General features: G+C 48.0%; 1 protein-coding gene across 7 annotated transcripts in view; it reads right to left on the bottom strand.

Moving 5' to 3' along the window:
- Positions 1–374: 374 nt before the first annotated feature.
- Positions 375–22,512, bottom strand: part of LOC310680601 (tyrosine-protein phosphatase non-receptor type substrate 1-like) — a 126,726-nt gene continuing 104,588 nt past the window's right edge. For 6 of the 7 annotated variants that reach the window (XM_083447484.1, XM_083447482.1, XM_083447479.1 and 3 more), the window contains exons 4-9: positions 20,588–20,902; positions 16,756–17,100; positions 14,060–14,158; positions 11,296–11,317; positions 10,873–10,912; positions 375–4,469 (exon numbers count right to left, since the gene is read on the bottom strand). In XM_083447484.1, the coding sequence (XP_083303610.1) occupies positions 4,212–4,469; positions 10,873–10,912; positions 11,296–11,317; positions 14,060–14,158; positions 16,756–17,100; positions 20,588–20,902 (1,079 nt within the window). In that variant the 3' untranslated portion in view covers positions 375–4,211. Of the gene's footprint in view, positions 4,470–10,872; positions 10,913–11,295; positions 11,318–11,788; positions 12,515–14,059; positions 14,159–16,755; positions 17,101–20,587; positions 20,903–22,512 lie in introns of those variants that run through there. The other variant, XM_083447485.1, reaches the window with a different exon arrangement.

Here is a 22,512-nt window from a genome sequence, read left to right as displayed (position 1 = left end):
CCGCGCTCTAACACAGCTGTCGCCAAAGTCCATACAATAATAATTAGAATTATTGTTCTCCTTCAGCATGTAGAACAATCTGGGAATTGGACTTTCCATTCCTAATAACAGTCCCGTGTGATTGCAGATTACCTCTTTTGATAATTATTGCTTCGTGCTTGGACAGATTTTTTTCTTTCCTTTTTTGCAACACCAGCTATTTTTCATATTTAATTGCTGCCTTCAAGTATTTGGGTGGGCCACCAATACTGGACTTTCCTCAAGTACTAGCTTTCTGTTTCCCCAACAAGAGAGCTGGAGACATCTGATATTTTGCCCAGAAGACCAACCCGCCCAAAGCCAGTTCTATTATCACCACTGACACACACGCGTGGTTGGTGCAGAACTTTGAATGCTTTTATTACAAAAATATCTTGCAAGCGAAAAACAAAAACAAACAACAAAAAAACCCAAACGAACTTAAGGTGCAATTCATACAAACAGTCACCTATAATTTTTTTGATCCACAACAAATATATCCCAATACGGCTTCATTTTTCTTCTTTCTTTCTTTTCCTGGTCCCATTTTCCTCCCTGCAAAACCAGGGCCAAGAAACTAGGCTCAATGGAGTGGTTTGTAGCCTCCCACTATGGGCTAAAGCTCTTGGCATTCCATCTCCCAAGCTAGGGTACCATTGAACTTCTACACATTCCCATCCGACACCGCTGAGGAGGAGGGTGGCAGCGGAGTGTTTGGAAACAGAGGAACCGAGAAGCTGGTATGACATTTCTGCCTTGACTAAGGACCAAAGTAAATGTCAGGAGAAGCTGTGGAAGCCAAAAATGGCAGCCAGAGGTCTTCCTCCCTCTCCATCTCCCAAATAACACCCAGCTAGTTTACGAACATCCTGGTGTCATGGCAACCTGCATCTTCCAGCAGCCAATGATGTGAGGAACCATAGAGCATCGCGATGACAGGACAGGTCTTAAGTTGGAGGGGACGTTACCGAGGGAGAGGAGAGTTGTGAACGTGTGACCGCCATTTTGGACAGCGGCTGTTTGCCTCCTGAACCATTGGCTTTGGCCTCGATGTCCTTATGCATGGTGTACGGAAGGAGCCAAGAGAATGTGGCCGAAAGGACTTGTCTTTGTGACCTCAGAAGGGTGAGATGCCACCATGGCTTGCCGTTCCCAGAACCGTATCTGCCCAAACCACACTCATACCTCCCCTTTCTCATATTAGCAATACAAGTGCCTACTGGCATTTTTTTAAAATTTTAAGCGCAATGTCATCAGTGTCCCAAAACTCTTCCAATCACACATTTATTTTGAGCAAGGGTGAAGGAAACTGTGGTCCTTCCATTGCTTCTGGACTGCAACTCCCATCAGCCCACTGGCCATGTTGGATGGGGCTGATGGGAGTTTTGAGTCCAAGTGCATTGGGAGGGTCACAATTATCACCCATCCCTGCTTTACTGACCCAAGGAGGAGTTGCTCCCATGTCCCGAAGCGTCATTGTGAACAGGCACCTTCTGGAAAAAGGAGAAGGTGCTCTTGGATGGCTCCACTTTGTGTCTCCACCAGAAGACACTGGCACATTTTTGAGACACGGAAGTGACAAGAGAGGCCTGCCCTGCGTCTTTTCAATGTGAAACCCATCGAGATTTGCTCATCTTCCTGAAGAATGAGCAAATCGGGCTAAACTCTTCCGAGTTTCGATTGCCTTCATCCTGGATCTCGCAATCCGCTTGGGTCAAACTCAAAGGTGGAAGATCTGCAGTAGAGAATTTGGAAGACGTCACTTCTCCGCAACCCTCGCCTCCTGTTCTCGTCCCCCCACTTCCTTCTATTTCCGCAGAGTGCCAGTTAGTTCCTAAATTGCCTTAGTTTTTTGTTTTGTTTTAAAAGGAACACAGAGCCACAAATAAAATAAAATAAAAACAGGAAGAGGAATTTTGGTTACTGGCAGCAGGAGTCACACAGGGTAGGTTATGGTGGGTCAAGTCACCATGGGGGAGAGGACAAGTTTTAAGAGACCCCCTCTCTCTTCCCCAGCACTTTATCCCTTTTTAAACTTTGCTTTTGTGCTTGTCACACTAGTGCTAAGTACACTGTACTACACCCACTTACAAAGAACACACACAAATACTGGTATTTTTTTCTCGTTTTTTTTAGTTCTAAAAGGAGTAAACAGTTATAATGCTGAACAGTCAACACAGGTGGTACGACGGTGTTTCGGGCAGGGTGGGGTGGGGGCAGCCCTACTTCCCAAGGGGGCAGAGAGGTGCTATTCCTTATCCCAAGTGCTCCCCCAACCCTGCCCCAAAGGCTCTTTTTGGAAAGAAAAGTGAGCAAGACCACCAGAGGAAGGGAGGACAACAGCATGGATTCGGCCAAGAAGGAAAGACTGAAAGGCAAGAGGAGGTTCCCTTGGCATGGCGGGCTGTGAGATCATGGGGAGGGCGGGAGCAATCTGGGCTGCCAAAAGGTGTAAACTCTATACTTGCAATGAGCTGCCTGTTTTAGTCGCCTCTTGAGAAGTTTCGCCCCACCCGCGCCCCCGTGGGGGCATCGGCCCAGCTAAGCCACTCTATTGGCATTGACCCCAAACCACCTTTCCTCTCCTCTGTCAACAGTCATTGCCCCATAATCACTCGCTGCTGTTCCCCTGGGGTGGGGCCCCCCAATGTTTGCTTGGGCTACTGCACATTTGTGAACTGTGCAAAACAACAATGATAACGAAACCAAAATGGCTGCAAGAAAAACGAGCCACGATGGAGCCCAAGCAGAGTAGCAGGTTGGGCTTGTGAGTGTGTTTGTTAGGGAGTGGCTTTGCAGAAAGATACGAGCGGATGGAGATCTGCTAGGATGGAGAATGGCTGGCTTGGAAGCTCTCTCTTCTCGAACCACGCAAGGCATCCTACACCCCAACAGTGGTGGCGGTGGCAAGAAACAGCTTTCAGAAGCACACACACTTACTCTCACACACCTCTTGCAGGCCTTAGTTCTGTTGTGAAGGTTGCTGCCCCTACTTAGCCAAATCTGGGAGGGGTCAGCCGAGGAACCAAGCAGAACATGGCAGAGACGGGAGCGGACAAGATTCTTCAACGTGGCTTCGTATTTCCTAAGGCCTATCACAGAGGCTGCAAGACACGTCCGAGGTCACCCCTCCCCAATTCTAGACACACGTAGGGATGAAATAAAAAAGGCGGATTAAAAAGAAATAAAAATGAGGAGCAGATTGACACACCTAAAATGCATTCTACAGATTTGGCTTTGCCAGAGATCGGCCCCTGGGGTTAGGCAAGATGGATGGGTTGTCGTGGAATAGCCTTCACCAGCCTGGTGCCACCAGATGTGTTTGGACGGCAACCTCCACCAAGATCAACAGGTGATGGGAGTCATAGTCTGAAACATCGTGAGGACACCAGGTTGGCAACTGCTAGCCCAGAACAAGCTGCTGTATCTCCAAGAGGCACTGTCCCAAGACGTACTGTCAGGGGGAGAGGGAGGAAAATACATCTGTGGACTAGAGAGATACAAAGTGAATCAGATGCCATCATGAGCAAGAAAGCAGGCTTCGTCTTCCTCTTCCTCCTCCTCTTCCCAGGGGGACCTTCTCCTAAGGACCACCAAGTCTTGATGTGGGTAGCGTCCACTTGCTTCTTCCCACCCCACAGAGCTAGCTGGGGCTGCCAACTTGGTTTTGTTCAGTCCCCGTGGGGGAAAAGAAAAGCTTCTCAAGGTGGCATCTGAGAGGGTTTGGTTGTCCCAGAAGGAAGTGGAGAGAAGGCCTTTAGCTGGCCAAAGCTGAAGAGAGAGGCCCGCCTGCCTTCAAGGTGACAACTCGCCACTTGCTCCGTGTGACGTGTTTAGATGAATCGAAAGAAGAGAGTTATGGTCCCAGTGATAAAAGCTGTGTTAGATCCTTAGTTGGTCTAGGCACCTCCCGTCCACCTGATAACCAGGGGATGAAGTGGCACCATGAACTAGCCCAAGTACCAGGATGCAATTGTGTGTAGCACCAATTAGTTTCCTCCTTGACCTTGGCTACGTACATTAAGTTCCACTCAAAGAAACTGCAGGAACCGCTCCTTGGCAGGCAAATCCCACTGCTCCTCAGTTGAGACCCAGTCTGGAGACAAGGCCAAGGAGCCAACCCCAGCAAGGGAGGTCTCCGACAACCCCGCAAGAGGGCCGGCAAGCCACAGAGAGCCGACGGCAGCCAGGGATCACTTGCCCCGAACCTGTACGCTGGCGTATTCTGAGCTGGTTTCCTCCGGCTGTGGGGCAGGTCTCTTGGGAGCTTTGCTTAGGTGGACCATGTCCAAATCTGCATAGGTAACATTCTCGTCGTTGGGCGCTGGCGGGACAGTCTGGATGCTGGCGTATTCAGACTGCTGGCTGATCTCGACCACCTGTTGGGGGCTCTTCTTGGGCGCCTTTTCGAAGTTCAAGTCTGCATAGGTGCATAGGTTGTTAGGATCAGGCTCCTGAGGAGGCAGAAAGGAGAGGGACAAGTCAATAAGGAAGCACGAGAGAAGGCCTGTGGGACCATGGGAACCTGCCACAGCGCCACTGCAGAGCATCTTGCTTTGCAGGCAGAAGATCTCAGGTCCGAGGACAGAAGCACTGTTTTGGATGATACCCAGCTCTACCTCTCCTTTACATTGGAACCAGGGAAGGCAGTGATTGTCCTGTGTGAGTGTCTGGAGGCAGTTGTAGGACAGATGGCAGCTCACAGATTGAGGTTGGATCCCAACAAGACAGAAGTACTGTTTTGGGGGTACAGGGGGTGGGCAGGTGTGGAGCACTCCCTGGTCCTGAATGGGGTAACTGTGCCCCTGAAGTACCAAGTGAGCAGCCTGGGAGTCATTTTGGACACACAGCTGTCCATGGAGGCGCAGGTCAATTCTGTGTCCAGGGCAGCTGTCTACCAGCTCCATCTGGTACGCAGGCTGAGACCCTACCTGCCAGCGGACTGCCTCACCAGAGTGGTGCATGCTCTGGTTATCTCCCACTTGGACTACTGCAACGCGCTCTACGTGGTGCTACCTTTGAAGGTGACCTGGAAACTACACTAATCCAGAATGCGGCAGCTAAATTGGTGACTGGGAGTGGCTGCCAGGACCACATAACACTGGTCCTGAAAGACCTACATTGGCTTCCAGTATGTTTCTAAGCAAAATTCAAAGTGTTGGTGCTGACCTTGAAAGCCCTAAATGGCCTTGGCCCTGTATACCGGAAGGAGCATCTCCACCCGCATCGCTCAGCCCAGACACAGAAGTCCACCACCTTTGGGAAGTTCCTTCATTGCAAGAAGTGAAATTACAGGTAACCAGGCAGAGGGCCTTCTTGGTGGTGGCGCCCTCCCTGTGGAACATCCTCCCATCAGATGTCAAGGAGATAAGTACCTATACAACCTTTAGAGGCACCTGAAGGCAGTCCTCTGTTGGGAGGTTTTTAATGTTTAATTATGGCATGTTTTTATACGTCTTAGAAGCCGCCCAGAGTGGCTGGGGAAACCCAGTCAGATGGGCAGGGTGTAAGTAATAAAATTATAGTTATTATAATTGCTGTCGTTAAATCCCTGGCATCTCCAAGAAGTGCTGGGGAAGATTCCCTTCCTCAAACAGCTGGAGAGCTGCTGCCAGCCAGGGAAGGCAATACCAGCCTAGATGGACCAAAGGTCTGAGCCACAATGCAGCCACTTCCTATCAGGTCAAAAAGTCCTTCTCGTCTGGCATCCTGTTTCTGGCAGTGACCAATACCAGGAGCGGCTGGCGAGCAGGGTAGACTCTGAAGACCTGGCAGCCTGGCATCTACCATCTACTGGGATGCTGAGACTGGGGCTGGTCCAGGCCATTTTGCTGCTTCAGGCAAAACACTAGATGTTGTCTCCCACCTTGTCCTCCTCTGTGTCTGGCTGCCCTGCCACTGCAGCTGCTGCCTTCATGCTTGCCCGTTGCAGTGGCCAGGAGGAGGCAGGCAGCGGCAGGTCAATGTGGTTCTAGAGCCGCAGTGGGAATGCCAGATGGTTTGTGCTGATGTTTCTCAACCACCTTGCCCTCGCCCGCTCAGGGTCCTGGGCTGTGCCACCACTGCTGCTAGGCCAGGTTCACAGTGGGGCAGATACTCTGCCCCACCATATTTTCTGAAGCCCTATCCATCTCTATCTGTCTTAATTTAATAGATATCAATAACTTTCAATTCAGAAGGTTTATTTGTTTTAATTGCTTAATTGTTTAAGAGTCCGTAAGCCTTTTTTAAAAAAATTTAACAAACTAATTAACGGAATGGCGAAATTAGTTTCATACCGTCTGATTCAATTTAGGCTGCGTGAGCCACTTTTTAAATATTTAACAAAGCAATTTGCGGAGTGGCGGAATGTGCTTTTTCTTAATTAGAGATGTAGGGGACGGCCTCCCGGTTTAGCCTCCTCCCTGACCAGCTAGATATCTATGTGCAGGGATTTCTCTCCCCCCCCTTCTCCAAAGGGGCAGCACCACATGCCTGCCCGCCCTACCACCTGTGGACTGAAAATGCTTCGGCCGGGGAACAATTTCACCACGTGATCTGTTGTTTTTGCAAGACTGGCTCCAAAGGAAAAATAAATAAAAGGAAGCTTACTGGGGGTGCTGGGAGATGCGAGAACAGCTGCTATGAATTCAGAATGATAATTAAACACACACAAACACACACACACACACACACACACACACAAACAGAGCAATGTGAGCATTAGACTGGGTTTGGGGTTTTTTGGCAGCCTAGATGAAGCTATAGACATCACTTCTCCCATTGTCCCAAAGGAATGACATCTTCCCGATGCAAAGACAGCTGCGTACGTACGTGAGCAGCTACGAGGCTGGAAGAAAAACAGCCACGCGCAGGGCGGAGGGGGCCTGGTTTGCTCAGCGAAATCGCACAATCGCGCCACACAAAAGGGGGCCTCTAAAAATAAGCCCTCGCCTGGCTGCCGTGCAGCTGGGCCTTTTCAGAAGGGAGCGACACTTTGTGATTATTTTGTGAAGGAAACAAACAAGAACGTCAACAAGAGAAAAGGGTGGCCGTCAGCAAGTCTTCAAGGGCGGTTGTTACAATCCCTGTTGTAAGGCGGCGGGGGAGAGGCTCCGTCGCAGACAAAGCAGGGTTCTAGTCCTTATTGTCTAGGGGGTGGGAGTGCAAATGTTGCCTTGGAAGTACGGGATACAGATGCGGGGACACTGAAGCGCAGTGAAAAGAATCACAAAGGTACAAATTCCAGCAAAGACGCCAATGGAGGGACGAAGCTGCCAGAGTCGGAGAAATAATCCACCAAGCCAATAAAGGTTGTTTTGAGTGGTATCAGGTTCCTGGCAGGTGTTTTACCTGAAATTCTTTAACTAGAAAACCCAAGGATTGAGCTGGAGGCTTTTTGCAAATAAAAACAGGGGTTCTGCCATCGAACGGCAGGCAGGACCTCCTCTCAAACCCTGCTTTTTTGGAAAACCCTTTCCTGATTGTGCTATGGGTTGTTATTGTAGGGGGTTTTTTTGGGTGCCATTCTGGATGATGCCCTGAGTACCTTCTTTGTCATGGGGTCCTGTACCCAGTGAGGTTAGAATCTGACAAGTGGAGTTTGCTGAGCTAGTCGGAGAGGTTTCTGCATAAGAAAATGACCTTTGCTGGCCACTTGTTGTCATCAGCATCCCAAAAGAATGAGCTGTGTTGCAAGAGTGACAACTGAGTGATGGGCAAAGAGGTGCCTTCACATCACTTAGCTGCCAGGTGGAGACCCCAGTTTCCCCATACACTCTGGGCGGCTTCCAACAAAATATTAAAATACAATAGTCCTTCAGATATTAAAAGATTCCCTAAGGAAATCAGCCCTGAGTGCTCACTGGAAGGACAGATCGTGAAGCTGAGGCTCCAATTCTTTGGCCCCCACATGAGAAGAGAAGACTCCCTGGAAAAGGCCCTGATGTTGGGAAAGATGGAGGGCACAAGGAGAAGGGGACGACAGAGGACAAGATGGTTGGACGGTGTTCTCGAAGCTACCAGCATGAGTTTGACCAAACTGCGGGAGGCAGTGGAAGACAGGAGTGCCTGGTGTGCTCTGGTCCATGGGGTCACGAAGAGTCGGACACGACTAAACGACTAAACAACAACAACAACAAACAGGGCTGCCTTCAGATGTCTTCTAAAAGTCTGGTAGTTGCTTTTCCCTTTGAAATCTGGTGGGAGGGCATTCTACAGGGTGGGTGGCACTACCAAGAAGGCCCTCTGCCTGGTTCCCTGTAACTTTGCTTCTCACAGTGAGGGAACCACCAGAAGGCCCTCGGAACTGAACCTCAGTGTCCGGGCTGAACGATGGGAGTGGTGACGCTCCTTCAGGTATACTGGGCTGAGGCCGTTTAGGGCTTTAAAGGTCAGCACCAACACTTTGAATTGTGCCCAGAAACATACTGGGAGCCAATGTAGGTCTTTCAGGACAGGTGTTATGTGGTCTTGGCGGCCACTCTCAGTCACCAGTCTAGCTGCCGCATTCTGGATTAATTGTAGTTTCCGGGTCACCTTCAAAGGTAGCCCCACGTAGAGCGCATTGCAGTAGTCCAAGCGAGAGATAACCAGAGGATGCACCACTCTGGTGAGACAGTCTGCAGGCAGGGAGGGTCTCCATTTGTATACCAGATGGAACTGGTAGACAGCTGCCCTGGACACAGAATTGACCTGCGCCTCCATGGACAGCTGTGAGTCCAAAATGACTCCCAGGCTGCACAACTAGTCCTTCAGGGGCACAGTTATCCCATTCAGGACCAGGGAGTCCTCCACACCTGCCCGCCTCCTGTGCCCCCAAAACAGTACTTCTGTCTTGTCAGGATTCAACCTCAATCTGTTAGCCACCATCCACCCTCCAACCGCCTCCAGACACTCATATGGTAAATAAAACCATATGTCCAAAAGACACTGCAGTCTACTCTTGACTTTCATTCCAAAGACACCAAACCTGGTCAAGCGCCCGGAATCCCTGGGTGTCTCACCCCTCGGAGATTGTGTAACATTATTATTGTTATTATTGCACAAGTAGAAGGCTAATAGAACTTCCTTTCCCTCTCCTCTTTTCTGGTGCGTCCATCCCTCGCTCAAATCTGCTCTGGAAGGTTGGAGGAACCGTTCCCCAGGGCAGATTTTTGGGGGAGGGAGGAGGAGAGGAAGTGAAAACCATTCTGCTGGCACGATGACTTAAATGGATATAGGAATGGGCTCCCTTCAAAACTGGTGGACTCTCCATTAGAGATTTTTAAACAGCATTCAGACAGGGATTCTTCAGCTGAGATTTTTTTGTACTGCACAGAGTTGGACTAGACAAGTCCCTTTAAACTCTACCACTCTACAATTCTAACCCTATAAGCCTGTGATCGCTATAGGAAAAGGGTGTTGGTTTTACTCTAGTCTCCCCAGAAGGAGACCTTTTTGGAAAGTGGATTCAAAGTTTTTAAAAATATGAAACCTTCAGGGAATATTCTCATACCAGCTGGTTCAACATGGAACCCCTGTGCTTGGCAGAGAATTCTGGGGCACTCAGTGTGCTTGCCCTGATTCTTGCACCTCACAGTATCCTGAGTGTCTTGGACAGTGAACTTCAGAACACACCTAGCCCTCCTCTGAGGCTGGGGGTGAAGCGGAGGAATTCAGATTGGTTTACATGTCAACGCGAACCTCCCTAATCTTGCACTTCCTGAAACGGCAAGCACACCGAAAGGCATCTATCCTGTGAAAGTCACACTTCTCTTCAAATTTTGCAATGCATTACTCTAACTAAAAAAAATATTAAAAATGCATAAATATATTTGGGGGAAAGGGTGTATAGAAATGTCTATCACCAGTGAAGACTGCTTTGCGAAAGTGTGTATGTCAGCAAAATGCCATGCGAAAATGGGCAGATTAGGATACAGTGGATGTCATTATCATGCACTATATTATTATGCACTCTCATATTAGGATAAAGTGCGAATTAGGATAAATTAGAATAAATGAGCACTAAAGAGTTGATGAATTTTAGTGAGGGATTCACTGATGAGGAAATGTGTTTTCCTACAGGCATCTGGTCGGCCACTGATCCAGCAGATGCTTTTCTTTCTTTCTTTCTTTCTTTCTTTCTTTCTTTCTTTCTTTCTTTCTTTCTTTTTCTTTCTCTTTCTTTCTTTCTCTCTCTCTCCCTCTCTCTCTCTTATGCTCTTAAACTGAATTTAATATCTGAAATTGACAGATCTGCCCAAAGGGTGATCTAGACGATCAATGGTCTGGAAACCAAGCCTTATGAGGAACGGTTGAAGGATGTTTAGCCTGGAAAAGAAGAGCCTGAGGGGAGATACGATAGCCATCATCAAATATCTCAAGGGCTGTCACAGGGAAGAGGAAGCAAGCTTGTTTTCTCCTGCTCTGATCCCAAACCAATGGATTCAAGAAAGGAGATTAAACACCAGGAATAACTTTCTGACATTAAGAACTGTCCTTCACTGGAGGTTTTTAAGCAGAGGCTGGATAGCTATCTGCCCTGTTGACATTCCTGATTTGCAGGGCATTGGATTAGATGGTTGGACTACAGTTTTATGAATCTATAATTACCTGTCTTGTCTCCCTGCACCAAACTCCAGATGAAGCTGCCATCTATGCATGTGCTCTAATCTGCTCATGTGCAATGGCTATCTCAAACGGACACACCTCAGCTTCACCCTGGCTTCGGCTTTTAATCAGATGGAAGTTCATTGAACGGAAAGTGCATCAAACAGAGGCATTTCTCAAGAAACTACAGGGTACAGGTGGATTAATGGCCAATTTCATGTGCACTTGGCTTCAAACACCAGGACTGTCTCCGCTCAACATCTGAAGAAGTTTAGAAGAACTTACCTGATTTGCTCCCCCAGAAGCCTTCTCAGATTCATGCAACCTAAAGAAAAATGGACAAAGAAAGTCAAATAAATCACCAGAGGGTAAAAGGCAAGCCTAACACAGTTGTTTCTTCAATTCAATTCAATTCAATTCAATAAAATGCGCCACTTCCTGCTTCTTAAGTCCTCTACTGAGGCCACTTGGACCTGCAAGGGAAATGTGAACTGCTGAAAATTCTCCTGCAATTTCCTTCCCAATGGAAATTCTTTCCCCACCTCTCAGTTTGCTCAACAGAGGAGAGGAACCTTGAGGCGAGTTTGCAAAAAAGCCAGAGGAAGGTTTTGCTAAATGGAGCTGGTAGGCACAACCAGCCAGCCAGCCAAACTCTAACCGTTACACTAGTTTGTTAGTTTCCTGTTCAAAGCCGAAGCCCAGACTTACCTCACAGATGTGGGCTCTTTATCTAGAGAAAAGAAGAAGAAAAATCCCACGTAAGATGGAATATATATATTTTACCTGGGTTCCAAGCAATACCTGTTCCACTATAGATGCAGACCCTTCCAGGTGTGTGTTTGTGTGCATTCATGGACTCCTCCCAATCATTTCACAACAGCGACAACAAAACAATCTCCCCCTGCCTGAGTTAAGACTCCCTGCTCTGCTGTGTCTCATAACTCAGAAGGTAATTTTGTGCTTTTTTAATGCAGTTCTTCTCAATTTTGTAGCTCATGAGCTAGAGCAGATAATCAAGTTTGCCCCATTTTATATTTCGGCCTACCATGTCCCAGTTCTTATTTTGGACCTGGCTTTGTTGTTGTTGTTGTTGTTGTTGTTGTTGTTGTTGTTGTTGTTGTTATTATTGTTGTTGTTGTTGTTATTGTTGTTATTGTTGTTGTTGTTGTTGTTGTTGTTGTTGTTGTTATTATTATTATTATTATTATTATTATTATTATTATTATATTTTTATTGATTTTTACATATCATTCCCAAAGATCATATAACATATTTTCTTATCTTACACAATGTTTTGGACTTCCATCAACCACATCTGGTTTTTCAATCTTGATCACTTAATCTACATTTCATTCATTTCCTTATTACTTTTAATAATCCTTAACTAATAATTCTCTTCATAATCTTCTCTCTGCAATATTTCACATAGTCCTCCTTACAAAACTTCTTGCAGTCCTGCTAGCGTAATCTGTTTATTACAATTGCTTTTCAAATAGCTCAAAGATCTACTCCAGTCCTCTGAGAACCTCTGTGGGCCTGGCTTTGTTCCTGCAGCTCTCAGAGAAGGTGGGAGGGAACAACCAAGTCGATTCAGGAAGCTTGAAGTCCCTCCATGCTGGTCATGGAGGTGGAAACCAGTCTCTGAGCAACACAACATAGTGATGGAGAGGGAGGGAGGCTGAGGAGGTGGTAGGCTGGGTTGGACCACTACTCCTGGGTGGGTGGGTGTGCAAATATTGCTGGTGCTTTAGAACCTATCTGCACTATTGGAGACCGTGATATTGGGCATAACTCTTCCACACACTTGTTTGCTAAATTAAAATCTCTCCCACCTTCCACCATGCAAGGAATTATTGCCCAGCAGGAGAAAACAGAGACGGGCACAAGTAGTGATACTGAGAAGGGCTCAGAAGACCATCTGATGAAGAAGAAGAAGAAGAGTTTGGATTTGATATCCCGCCTTTCACTCCCTTTAAGGAGTCTCAAAGCGGCTAACATTCTCCTTTCCCTTCCTCCCCCACAACAAACACTCTGTGAGGTGAGTGGGGCTGAGAGACTGTGACTGGCCCAAGGTCACCCAGCAGCTGCATGTGGAGGAGCGGAGACGCGAACCCGGTTACCCAGATTACGTGACTACCGCTCTTAACCACTACACCACACTGGCTCTCACTGAACACTACACCACACTGGCTCTCACACAACACACTGAAGCTGTGTTGGAAGATCCAGGAGAGATTCATCACATCAGACATGGATGGCACTTAGTCAAACTATGAAACTGACTCTGCCAAGATGATCACCACCAACCTGGGTGGCTTTAAAAGAGGATCGTGCTAATTCATGGAGGGCAAGGCACAGTGGTTATCAACTTTGCCCAGTGTCAGAGACAGTGTGACTCTGAAGACCACTGGGTGGGAATCACAGGTGGGGAGAAAACACCCAGGGGTCCTGCTTGTGGGTCTATGGTTGGCTGCTGTGAGAACCAGATGGCGGACTAGGTTGTCCTTTTGGCCGAACTAGCTGCCAGAACATAAGAATGGCCTGCTGGATCAGGCCAATGGATCCTGCTTGGCAGGGGGTTGGACTCGATGGCCCTTGTGGTCTCTTCCAACTCTATGATTCTAGTCCAGGATCCTGTTCTCATAGTGGGAAACTGTGACCCGGCCACAAGAGCCCTCTCCCCTCCTGGCTCTTAGCCCACAGCCCTCTCCTCTACAGGTTCTTGGTTCTTCTTACGTTGACCATTCCTTTGTCCCAACAGCCCCCAAATATTTTCTGACTCTCAGTCCCTTTCAACCACCAGCTTCCTCAGTACATCTGTATCAAACAAAGCCAGGTGATCATAACATGATCTTCAGCAGGTGCCAGGGTGCCAGTTAACCCAACCATGAGGCAGCCTGCTCCCTCACCTCCCACAGCATCAGGAACAGCACCTTCACAGGTCTCTCCCTCCTCTTTGCCACCAGTTAAAGACTCAATAATTAGAACTGCCAGATTCTCACTTTCTCCCAAAACTTTCCTTGCTGACACTTTCAAAAGAAAACCCGTATTTATTTGTACGGGCGACATACGACCCAGCAAATTCTTATCGGATTATGCATCGAGTCAGAGAGACCCCAAAGTCTAGTTTGGCCGCTCAGTGGAATGAACTTGAGCCGACTGCCGATGGGATCACAAGAGGCCAAGGATGGCAAGTGCCATGACGTTCTGGAAGCACTTAAATTGTGCGAACTTAAATTGTATGGATTTAATCTGATCCGACCACCAGGGGCTCCTCCCCACACCTGCTGCTATGGGTCCCACAGCCATGGCATTGGGGGTAGGGACCCCATGCAGGGCCAACAGTTCATCCAGTTTGTGTGCCTCTATGTACCCCTGTGGGTGATCTAAACTGGACCCAATTGACCCAATGGCATTGCAGGGGGGTTGGACTCCAATTCTACAACACAAATGCAACAAATATTCTTTTTACCCTTGTTATGCCTTGCATGGATGAAGTAGATGATAGTCACCACCAATAGCACCAGGAGGGCACAAACCACTGCGCTGATGATGTAGATCTTCTTCTCATCTGCAAAGAGATTGCATTGATTTAGCTGGCAACTGGCGTCCTGCTTCCCCATCTCCGTAGCTCAGTGGTTTAAAGCATCTGCTTTGCATGCAGAAGGTACTGGGTTCAATCCCCGCCAGCATCTCCAGGCAGGGCTGCGAGAGACTCATGCTGGAAACCCAGGAGAGCCCCTGCCAGTCAGTGTGGACAATACTAGGCTAGAAGGACCAATCCCTTTATTGGGGGAATTGCAAACTGCATAAGAACAACAACTTTAGGGGTTTTTTGTTGGCACCTGTCTGTCTTGAGAGACAATGGATTTTGCCTCTGGGACTGAAGTCAGACCACGTCAAGGGTGCAAGCCTGGGCAGCGTGGGCAGAGGTCCTGGGCTGCCCAGATGACAAGACCCCTTCTCAGCTCACTGGTGGGGTCCAAAGGAAGCAGAGCAAGGCATTCAGCACCAGCTTGGCTGCTGGAAGGAGCTGTACAAGGCACCAACCAACCCATCTTAGGGACTCCATTCCAGATTTGTGTAGGCTTTACTCCTTAGCCTTTTCTTCTCCCGAAGGCAGGTGTACATAAAACAATATGGCTTTCAATTTGATCTTAGCCTGATCTTTTATTTCCCCTCCTTCCTTCCCTCCTCTTCCCTTTTTTATTACCCACTCTGGGATCCCACAGCTAATTCTCCCCTGGTCTCCTCGCTGGCCCAAATAAGACTAATTTTGCCAACTAGCCCTGGTGATCATCTAATGCTTATTGGGTGGATTTCCCCCCTAAATTGATTTTTGAATTCTGAATTTATTGTTATTCACGTTTTATACTGTATTTTAAGCTGTTTTTTGTTGCATCAATTAAGTGTTTTAAATTTGTTGTTAGCCACCCTGAGCCCGGTTTTCTGAACCGGGAAGGGCGGGGTATAAATAAAAATTTATTATATTATTTATTAATATAAAGCACTTAGCAACAATGCCCAGGGAAAATAAGCAAATATTGAAAACAAGCGCACGTAACTGAATTATGAGTCTGGAAAGCCTTGCTGATACAAAAGGAAAAGTTTTTAGCAGGCATCTGGTGGGGTTTAGCAAGGGTTCCTCCCTGGGGGACAGGAGAGGAGGTCTGCATAGCAGTACAGTGGTGCCTCGCAAGACGAAAAGAATCCGTTCCGCGAGTCTCTTCGTCTTGCGGTTTTTTTCGTCTTGCGAAGCAAGCCTATTAGCGGATTAGCGGATTAGCGCTATTAGCGGTTTAGCGGCTATTAGCGGCTATTAAAGGCTTAAGGGATTAGCGGATTAGCTGCTAAAAGGCTATTAGCGGCTATTAAAGGGTTAAGGGATTAGCGGATTAGCTGCTAAAAGGCTATTAGCGGCTTAGATCAGCTGATAAGCGGCTTAGAGCAGCTGTTAAGCGGCTTAGCGAACAGCTGTTAAGCGGCTTAGGGGCTTGGGAAAAAGGGGGGGGGGAGGGGGAAAACCCCCAGGAATCGCAAGGCATTTTCGTCTTGCAAAGCAAGCCCATAGCAAATTCGTTTTGCGAAGCACCTCTAAAACGGAAAACCCTTTTGTCTAGCGGGCTTTCCGTCTTGCAAGGCATTCGTCTTGCGGGGCACCACTGTATATGAAGCAGCCTTAGACGGAGTCGTTTCACTGGTCCCTCCAGGCCTGGACATTCTACATCAAGAGTCCTCCTAACCTTTTGGGCTTAGGGCCACCAAAAACACACACATTTCTCCCACAAAAAATTGCTGGCGATGCTCAGGTTTCCCCTCCAAAACAGGCAGAACACCTACCAAACAAACAAACAAACAAACAGGCAGCACCAAAACCCCACACTAACCCCAATCTCACTTTTTAAACCCTTGTTCTATCCCAGGTGTGGGGAACCTTTGGCTCCCTAGATGTTTCTGAACTACAACGGCCTCGGTCCTGTAGACCTGAAGGAGCGTCTCCACCCCCATCGTTCAGCCCGGACACTGAGATCCAGCGCCGAGGGCCTTCTGGCGGTTCCCTCCCTGCGAGAAGTGAGGTTACAGGGAACCAGACAGAGGGCCTTCTCGGTAGTGGCGCCTGCCCTGTGGAACACCCTCCCAGCAGATGTCAAAGCAATAAACAACTATTTTACTTTTAAAAGACAACTGAAGGCAGCCCTCTTTAGGGAAGTTTTTAATGTCTGATGCCAGTTGGAAGCCACCCAGAGTGGCTGGGGAAACCCAGCCAGATGGGCGGGGTATAAATAATAATAATTAATAATAATAATAATGATAATAATAATAATAATAATTACAACTCCCATCATCCCTGGCCATTTTGGTGATGCTTGCTGGGGCAGATGGAAGCTGTAGTTCAGTAACAGGTGGTGTGCCAAAGGTTCCTCACATCTGGTCCACATTCACTGGCAGTGACTGTCCAGGAAAGCCATGACTCTGCCAGAAAATGTTGGCAATTGAAACTTGGATCTATTGCATGCAGAGTCTATATGCTCTTCCTGTGAGCTATAGCTGCTGCCCGTTAGGGTGTGAAGAGTCTGAAGGTAAGAAGGCCTACACACAGAGAGACAGACAAAAATGAGAAATTTAAGTCAACACGGATCGAGGGACGGAGGACAGGTGAACACCTACCTGGCTCCATACTGACGCTTTCACTTCCTTCAGTCAGCACCCTGATGTTCAGCACGGACGTTTCAGTCGCTACAGGCTGAGAGTTTTGTGTAACCAGGCAAATAAATGCAGACTGGTTCCTTTCTTCCGTGGCATTCAGCTTCAGGGAGCTCCTGAGAGTGAATGTCCCATCCCCGTTCTGGGCCATGGGCTCAGCCGTTCCTGTTTCACTCAGGCTGCCGTTCAGAGTCAAGGCCAAGGTTGTGTCTTCTGGGTAAAACCCTTCCGCGCTGCAGCTGAAGGTCACCGATTCGTTCAGCGGGACGGGGTTGGCTGGGTTGGCTTCCAGCTTCACTCTGGGTGGAACTGTGTGGACAAAGGCAAAGAAATCAGAATGAGGACCTCAATACCCTGGTGGGGAAGTGGTTGCCAGAATGCTAGAATTGCATTCCTGGTAGAGGTGGATATCATCTCATAACATGGGGACATCCAGTGAAGCAGAATATTGGAAGATTCAGGACACATAAAACAAAGTCCTTCTCCACACAGCTTGTAAACGATGGAATTCATATGTGCAAGAGGAACTGATGGCCACCAGCTTGAATGGCTTTGAAAGGGAATTAGACAAAAATAAGGAATGTTGGGAGATGGTGGAATGAACTTATATGACTTTAGTAGAAATATGATAATGATTTAAGATTTTAGGATTTTAGGATTTAAGATTTAAGGTTTTTTAGATTTAAGTATAGATAAATTTTAAGATTTTGATGGGAAGATAAGGTTAAGATAGATTAAGATAATTAAAAGATAGTAAGCAGTGAAAGATGGAAAGGATTTGCTGACTTAATTATTAACTGGAATACAAAAAAGGGAGGTGGGAGGAGGTCGAGGAAATAAGTCATTGAAGGATAGAGATGTGAAAAATGGATGTGTTTTTAAATGTTTTTGTTTTCTTTCTAGGTGTGTGGAGGTATTGTCTTCTTTTTTGCTTTTATTTTTGATGTATTTCTTAATTTTTTTATTTTTTTTCCTCTTTTTTATATATATACTGTGTTTTTTCTTTTTGGCCTGTAATTATGAAACTTTTAATAAATATCATTTAAAAAAGAAAGAAAAAAAAGAAAGGGAATTAGACAAATTCATGGAGCATAAGACCACCACAAGTCACAATGGCTTTGTTCTCCCATCCCTCTTGGAGGAAGTAGGCCTCTGAATAACCAGCCGCTGGGAATCTCAAGTGGGGACAGGGCTGTTGTCCTCATGCCCAGCTTGTGGGTTGGCCCCTAAGGGAAGAGAATTCTGGATGAGGTGGGTCTTTGGTCTGATCCAGAAGCCAGGCTCCCCTTACGGCCTGTGTGGTTTTGATTTGCAGTATAAGGGGGAAGGGACAGATATTCCTCAAAAGCAACTCCCTAACCCCAGCAGCTCAAAATTTTCCCTTTGATCCTATTGGGTTGTATCCAATGTTAGAGTAGACCCATTGAAATTAATGGACATGGGAAAACTTCGGTCGCTTTTATCCATGGGTCTACTCCGAGTATAGGGCTCCTCTCAGATTTCATTATCAGTTTTTCTTGGTTGGACACTGGTGGGCGTGTGGACTGTGGACAAGCATCAAACACACATCTGAGCTCCTTCAAAACTGGTGTGTGGCTGCGTCTTGGCGTCCATCTTAGTAGCAGGAAATGCTCCCCCCCCCTTAAATTAATGTACCTAAGGGCCGAAGTTAATGCTACTTATGTACCGGTGGCAATTATTTTCATGGAGCTATTGAGAGCAAAGAAGCAGTATGGTGGAGGCAGAAGGGGCACCCTCCAATGGAGCTTCTCCAGCAAAGGGACCAGCAGGTGCCTGTGTCTAATGTATAGCTTGGCTCAAAGTTGCCACCTCTCCTTTAGAGAAAAGGCTCATCTCTGCATGCTGAAGTCATGGAGAAATCCCTTTGGCAAGAAAGCCAACCAGGGGTCTCCAAGTCTCCTGGCCAATCAACTCCAAGTCCTTGGTAAGCCAGGAGAACCCATTCATACGTACTAAAACCCTCCAAGTTACACCTGGATATACTATTCTCAACTCTACCAAGGAAAGCAAATCAAGCCACAGATGAGAAGCTTCACGCTGCCCCTTTCTCAAATCTTGCTCAAAGTCTTAGTAGACTCTTAAACACCCTTGTTGGATCAGCCTTTGGAAGCATGGTAATGCATAGTGGAGATTGATTTATTAGTTCAATTGATCTCCTGCCCTTTCCCCCCAAAGACCCCACAGCGTTAAATCCCTCTCCCAATTTCTTCTCCCTGGCATCCCAGATCTGCAGCCCCTTCCCCATCCTTGCACTTGGTAGCAATGAAGCAGGGGAAGGATTGTTGATCTGCCTTCTGAACACTGAGCACTGCAGCCGGTTCTGGAGAGGGAGAAGCGCATGGCGCATGGGAGAGATGCTATGTGGCAGCAGGAGTGCTGGATTGGCTCCACCTGCATGAGCACCATGAGCACCTGCCTTGTTCTTATACAGTGGTGCCCCACAAGACGAATGCCTCGGAAGACGAAAAACTCGCAAGACAAAAGAGTTTTCCATTTTTCGAGTTGCTTCGCAAGACGGATTTTCCTATGGGCTTGCTTTGCAAGACGAAACGTCTTGTGCCTTTTTTAAAAAAACCGTCAATGCATTCCTATGGGAAACCGTCAATACACATTGGTGCTTCGCAAGACGAAAAAACTTGCAGAACGAAAAAACTCACAGAACGAATTAATTTCGTCTTGCGGGGCACCACTGTATATATATTTTTTGAAATAATTTTCATTTGATTTTACAAGTCTAAAAATGACAACCATACATATCCACATTTGTAGATTCCTCCAATCTCTGGACTTCCCACCTTCCCCTCCATAGGTCCTATTATTGTTAACCTTTTCAACTGCATATTATTCAAGAATCCATGTTTTACCGTATTTTTCGCTCCATAAGATGCACTTGACTATAAGATGCACCTAGTTTTTAGAGGAGAAAAGGGGGGAAAGCCCCTTTTTGGGGGGATCAGCTCAAAGTTGTTGAGCTTACTTTGCAAAGGGAAAAAATCCTGTTTTTATGGGGTTCAACTCACAGTTCTGCAGCTTCTTTAGGAAAGGAAAGGTAGCCGTTTCTACAGTTTCCAGACAGATAATCTAATAAGCCAGTCACATGTCTCTGGGGAAACAAGCAGCCTCCATCTGCAGAACATTCAGCAATGGAGGCCTGGGCAAGGGGCCGGGGCCGGAAAGGGAGCCAGCGATCGACCACACATTCGCTCCATAAGACGCACAGACATTTCCCCTTACTTTTTAGGAGGGAAAAAGTGCTTCTTATGGAGCGAAAAATACGTTATCTTACTCCATTATCTTCATAGTCTTGCTACATTACAAGTGTTACTGCGATTCTGCTAATGTTTTCATCTGCTTACAGCGGGCTCCAAGATAAATTATAAATTTTCCCCATTCTTTGTTGACGTTTTGGTTTTCTTGGTTCCTGAGCTTTCCGGCCAGTTTTGCCATTTTGGAATAATCCAAACATTCTTCTCTGGTAGGGACCTTGTTTTCGTTCCATCTTTGGGTTAGCAACATCAGTGCGGCTGTCTTCATGATGCCTTGTTCTTTTATAATGGCAATGGCGCCCACCATTCTGGCAACGGTGGCGGAACAGAGTTCCAGTGATTTCTGGCTGGGGAAAAAAGCTCTGCTTGTTCCCTACCCTCTCCCTCTCAGGAACCAGCAGTGAAGCTTGCTGCTCAGAAGGCAGGTGAGACACACCATGATACCTCAGCCGCCCCGTCAAATGCAATGATCTGCCACCCCACAGCCAGGGCCCCACCAGTCTCTGTACCTCGTAGGATATCTCCAAGTTTGAAAAACTCCCGCAGGGGACTCCGCAAGGTCTCGTGTTCAATCTGGCAGATGAGCTGGGACTTCACATCTTCTCTTGTGAGTGGCACCTGTGCGGTGCTCAGCACTTGGTAGGAGATGCTGTCTCCTTCTGGCAGAACGGTGGGCTCTGGGGACCAGATCCTGGTGTTGTCTTTCAGCCAAGTGACTTTGATGGCTCGGGGGGAGAATCCATCTGACGTGCAGCTGAAAGTCGCCGAGGTCCCAGATAACACTCTGCTCTTGGGACCCTCGATAGATGGCTGGGATGGCGTGGCTGTGGGAGCAAGCATCGACACATCACCTGGTGACCCTTGCAGGATAGGACCCTTCACCAATCCCAAGGGAAATCCTTTTCTGGGCCAGTGGGCACATTTGGAATTTTAAGAGAGTGCCATGGGTGCCAGGCGCAAGGCGGCTGCCTCGGGGTTTGTGTGTGGCAGAACACAACGCCTGCCACATCTATAGAGAAGAGTGCAAAATGGTGTGGACATCCCACTTCCACCAATGGTGAAAAAGGCCCCTTCACCAGCCACCACTGTGCTTGATCTCAGTGAGAAGCTCTTTGTACCTCTCCCTTTTCCCTCAACTGCCCAGATGATTAATCGACCAACTAGGAAATCAGACCAGGCTGGGACAGAGTCAGGCCCACCTATTCCCTTGGTCCATACCCCTGGCATCCAATGCACTGTGGCTCTTTGTAAAGGGGTGTATTGAATGAAGGAGTGGCCGAGGCAGTGCAAACAGGAACCGAGTAGGAAGAGCCAAAGATCTTATTGCGGCCTTTTGAGAGAATACTTATCATGACCTTTCATGGAGCCATAGGAGGCGTTGATTGATTCACTGGTGCCTCCAGGCGCTGCCTCAATGCAGTGGCGGACGAACCCTCTCTGGCACCGAGGGTGGGATGCCGAGGGCAGAGCAAACTGCCCAGTGACGCACCCGCAGCAACTATACAGGCTGCCGCCCACGCACGGCATCCGTACGGGCTGCCGCTCACGCATGCTCACTCTGTATGGGCTGTGGGCCCGTATGGTCACCATGCGAGAGGCAGCCCGTACGGATGCCCGTATGGATGGCATGAGAGAGCGGCAGCCCGTACGGTTGCCGTGTGTGAGGCAGCCTGTATGGATGGCATGTGGGAGCGGCAGCCCATACAGATGCTCCGTGAGCGGCACCCATATGGACTGTGCGCGCCCTTGACCGTTCTACAGCTGGGGTGAGGCAGGGGCCATCTTGTTACCCCCTCCCAGAGTGGCACCCGGGGAGGACGGCCCCTCCGCCCCCCACTTCGTACGCCCCTGCCTCGATGTCTCCTGTGCCACAAACTCTCCGCTCCAGATGAAATAAGTAGATAAAGTAAATTCCATTTCTGCAGCCCAGTCCAAGGGCTCAAGAATGAGTCCTGTATAGCTAGGAAATTCCCAGGTGTTTAACTGAGTTGTCCCATTCCCTGGCAGATCAAATATTCCCATCCCCCACAGAAGAGGCTCTCCACATAGCTGACTTGCCAAAGGGGTTAAGTACACATTACAGATAGAGGGACGCGGGTGGCGCTGTGGGTTAAACCACAGAGCCTAGGACTTGCCGATCAGAAGGTCCGCGGTTCAAATCCCCGCGAGGGGGTGAGCTCCCGTTGCTCAGTCCCTGCTCCTGCTAACCTAGCAGTTTGAAAGCACGTCAAAGTGCAAGTAGATAAATAGGTACCGCTCTGGCGGGAAGGTAAATGGTGTTTCCGTGCGCTGCTCTGGTTCGCCAGAAGCGGCTTAGTCATGCTGGGCACATAACCCGGAAGCTGTACGCCGGCTCCCTCGGCCAATAAAGCAAGATGAGTGCCGCAACCCCACTGTCAGCCACGACTGGACCTAATGGTCAGGGGTCCCTTTA

This window comes from Podarcis tiliguerta (genome assembly GCF_965153285.1).
Source record: "Podarcis tiliguerta genome assembly, chromosome: 6".
NCBI classification, from domain to species: Eukaryota; Metazoa; Chordata; class Lepidosauria; order Squamata; family Lacertidae; genus Podarcis; species Podarcis tiliguerta.
Note: the sequence above shows the minus strand (reverse complement) of the source record. Positions and strands in the feature narration are given on the sequence as shown.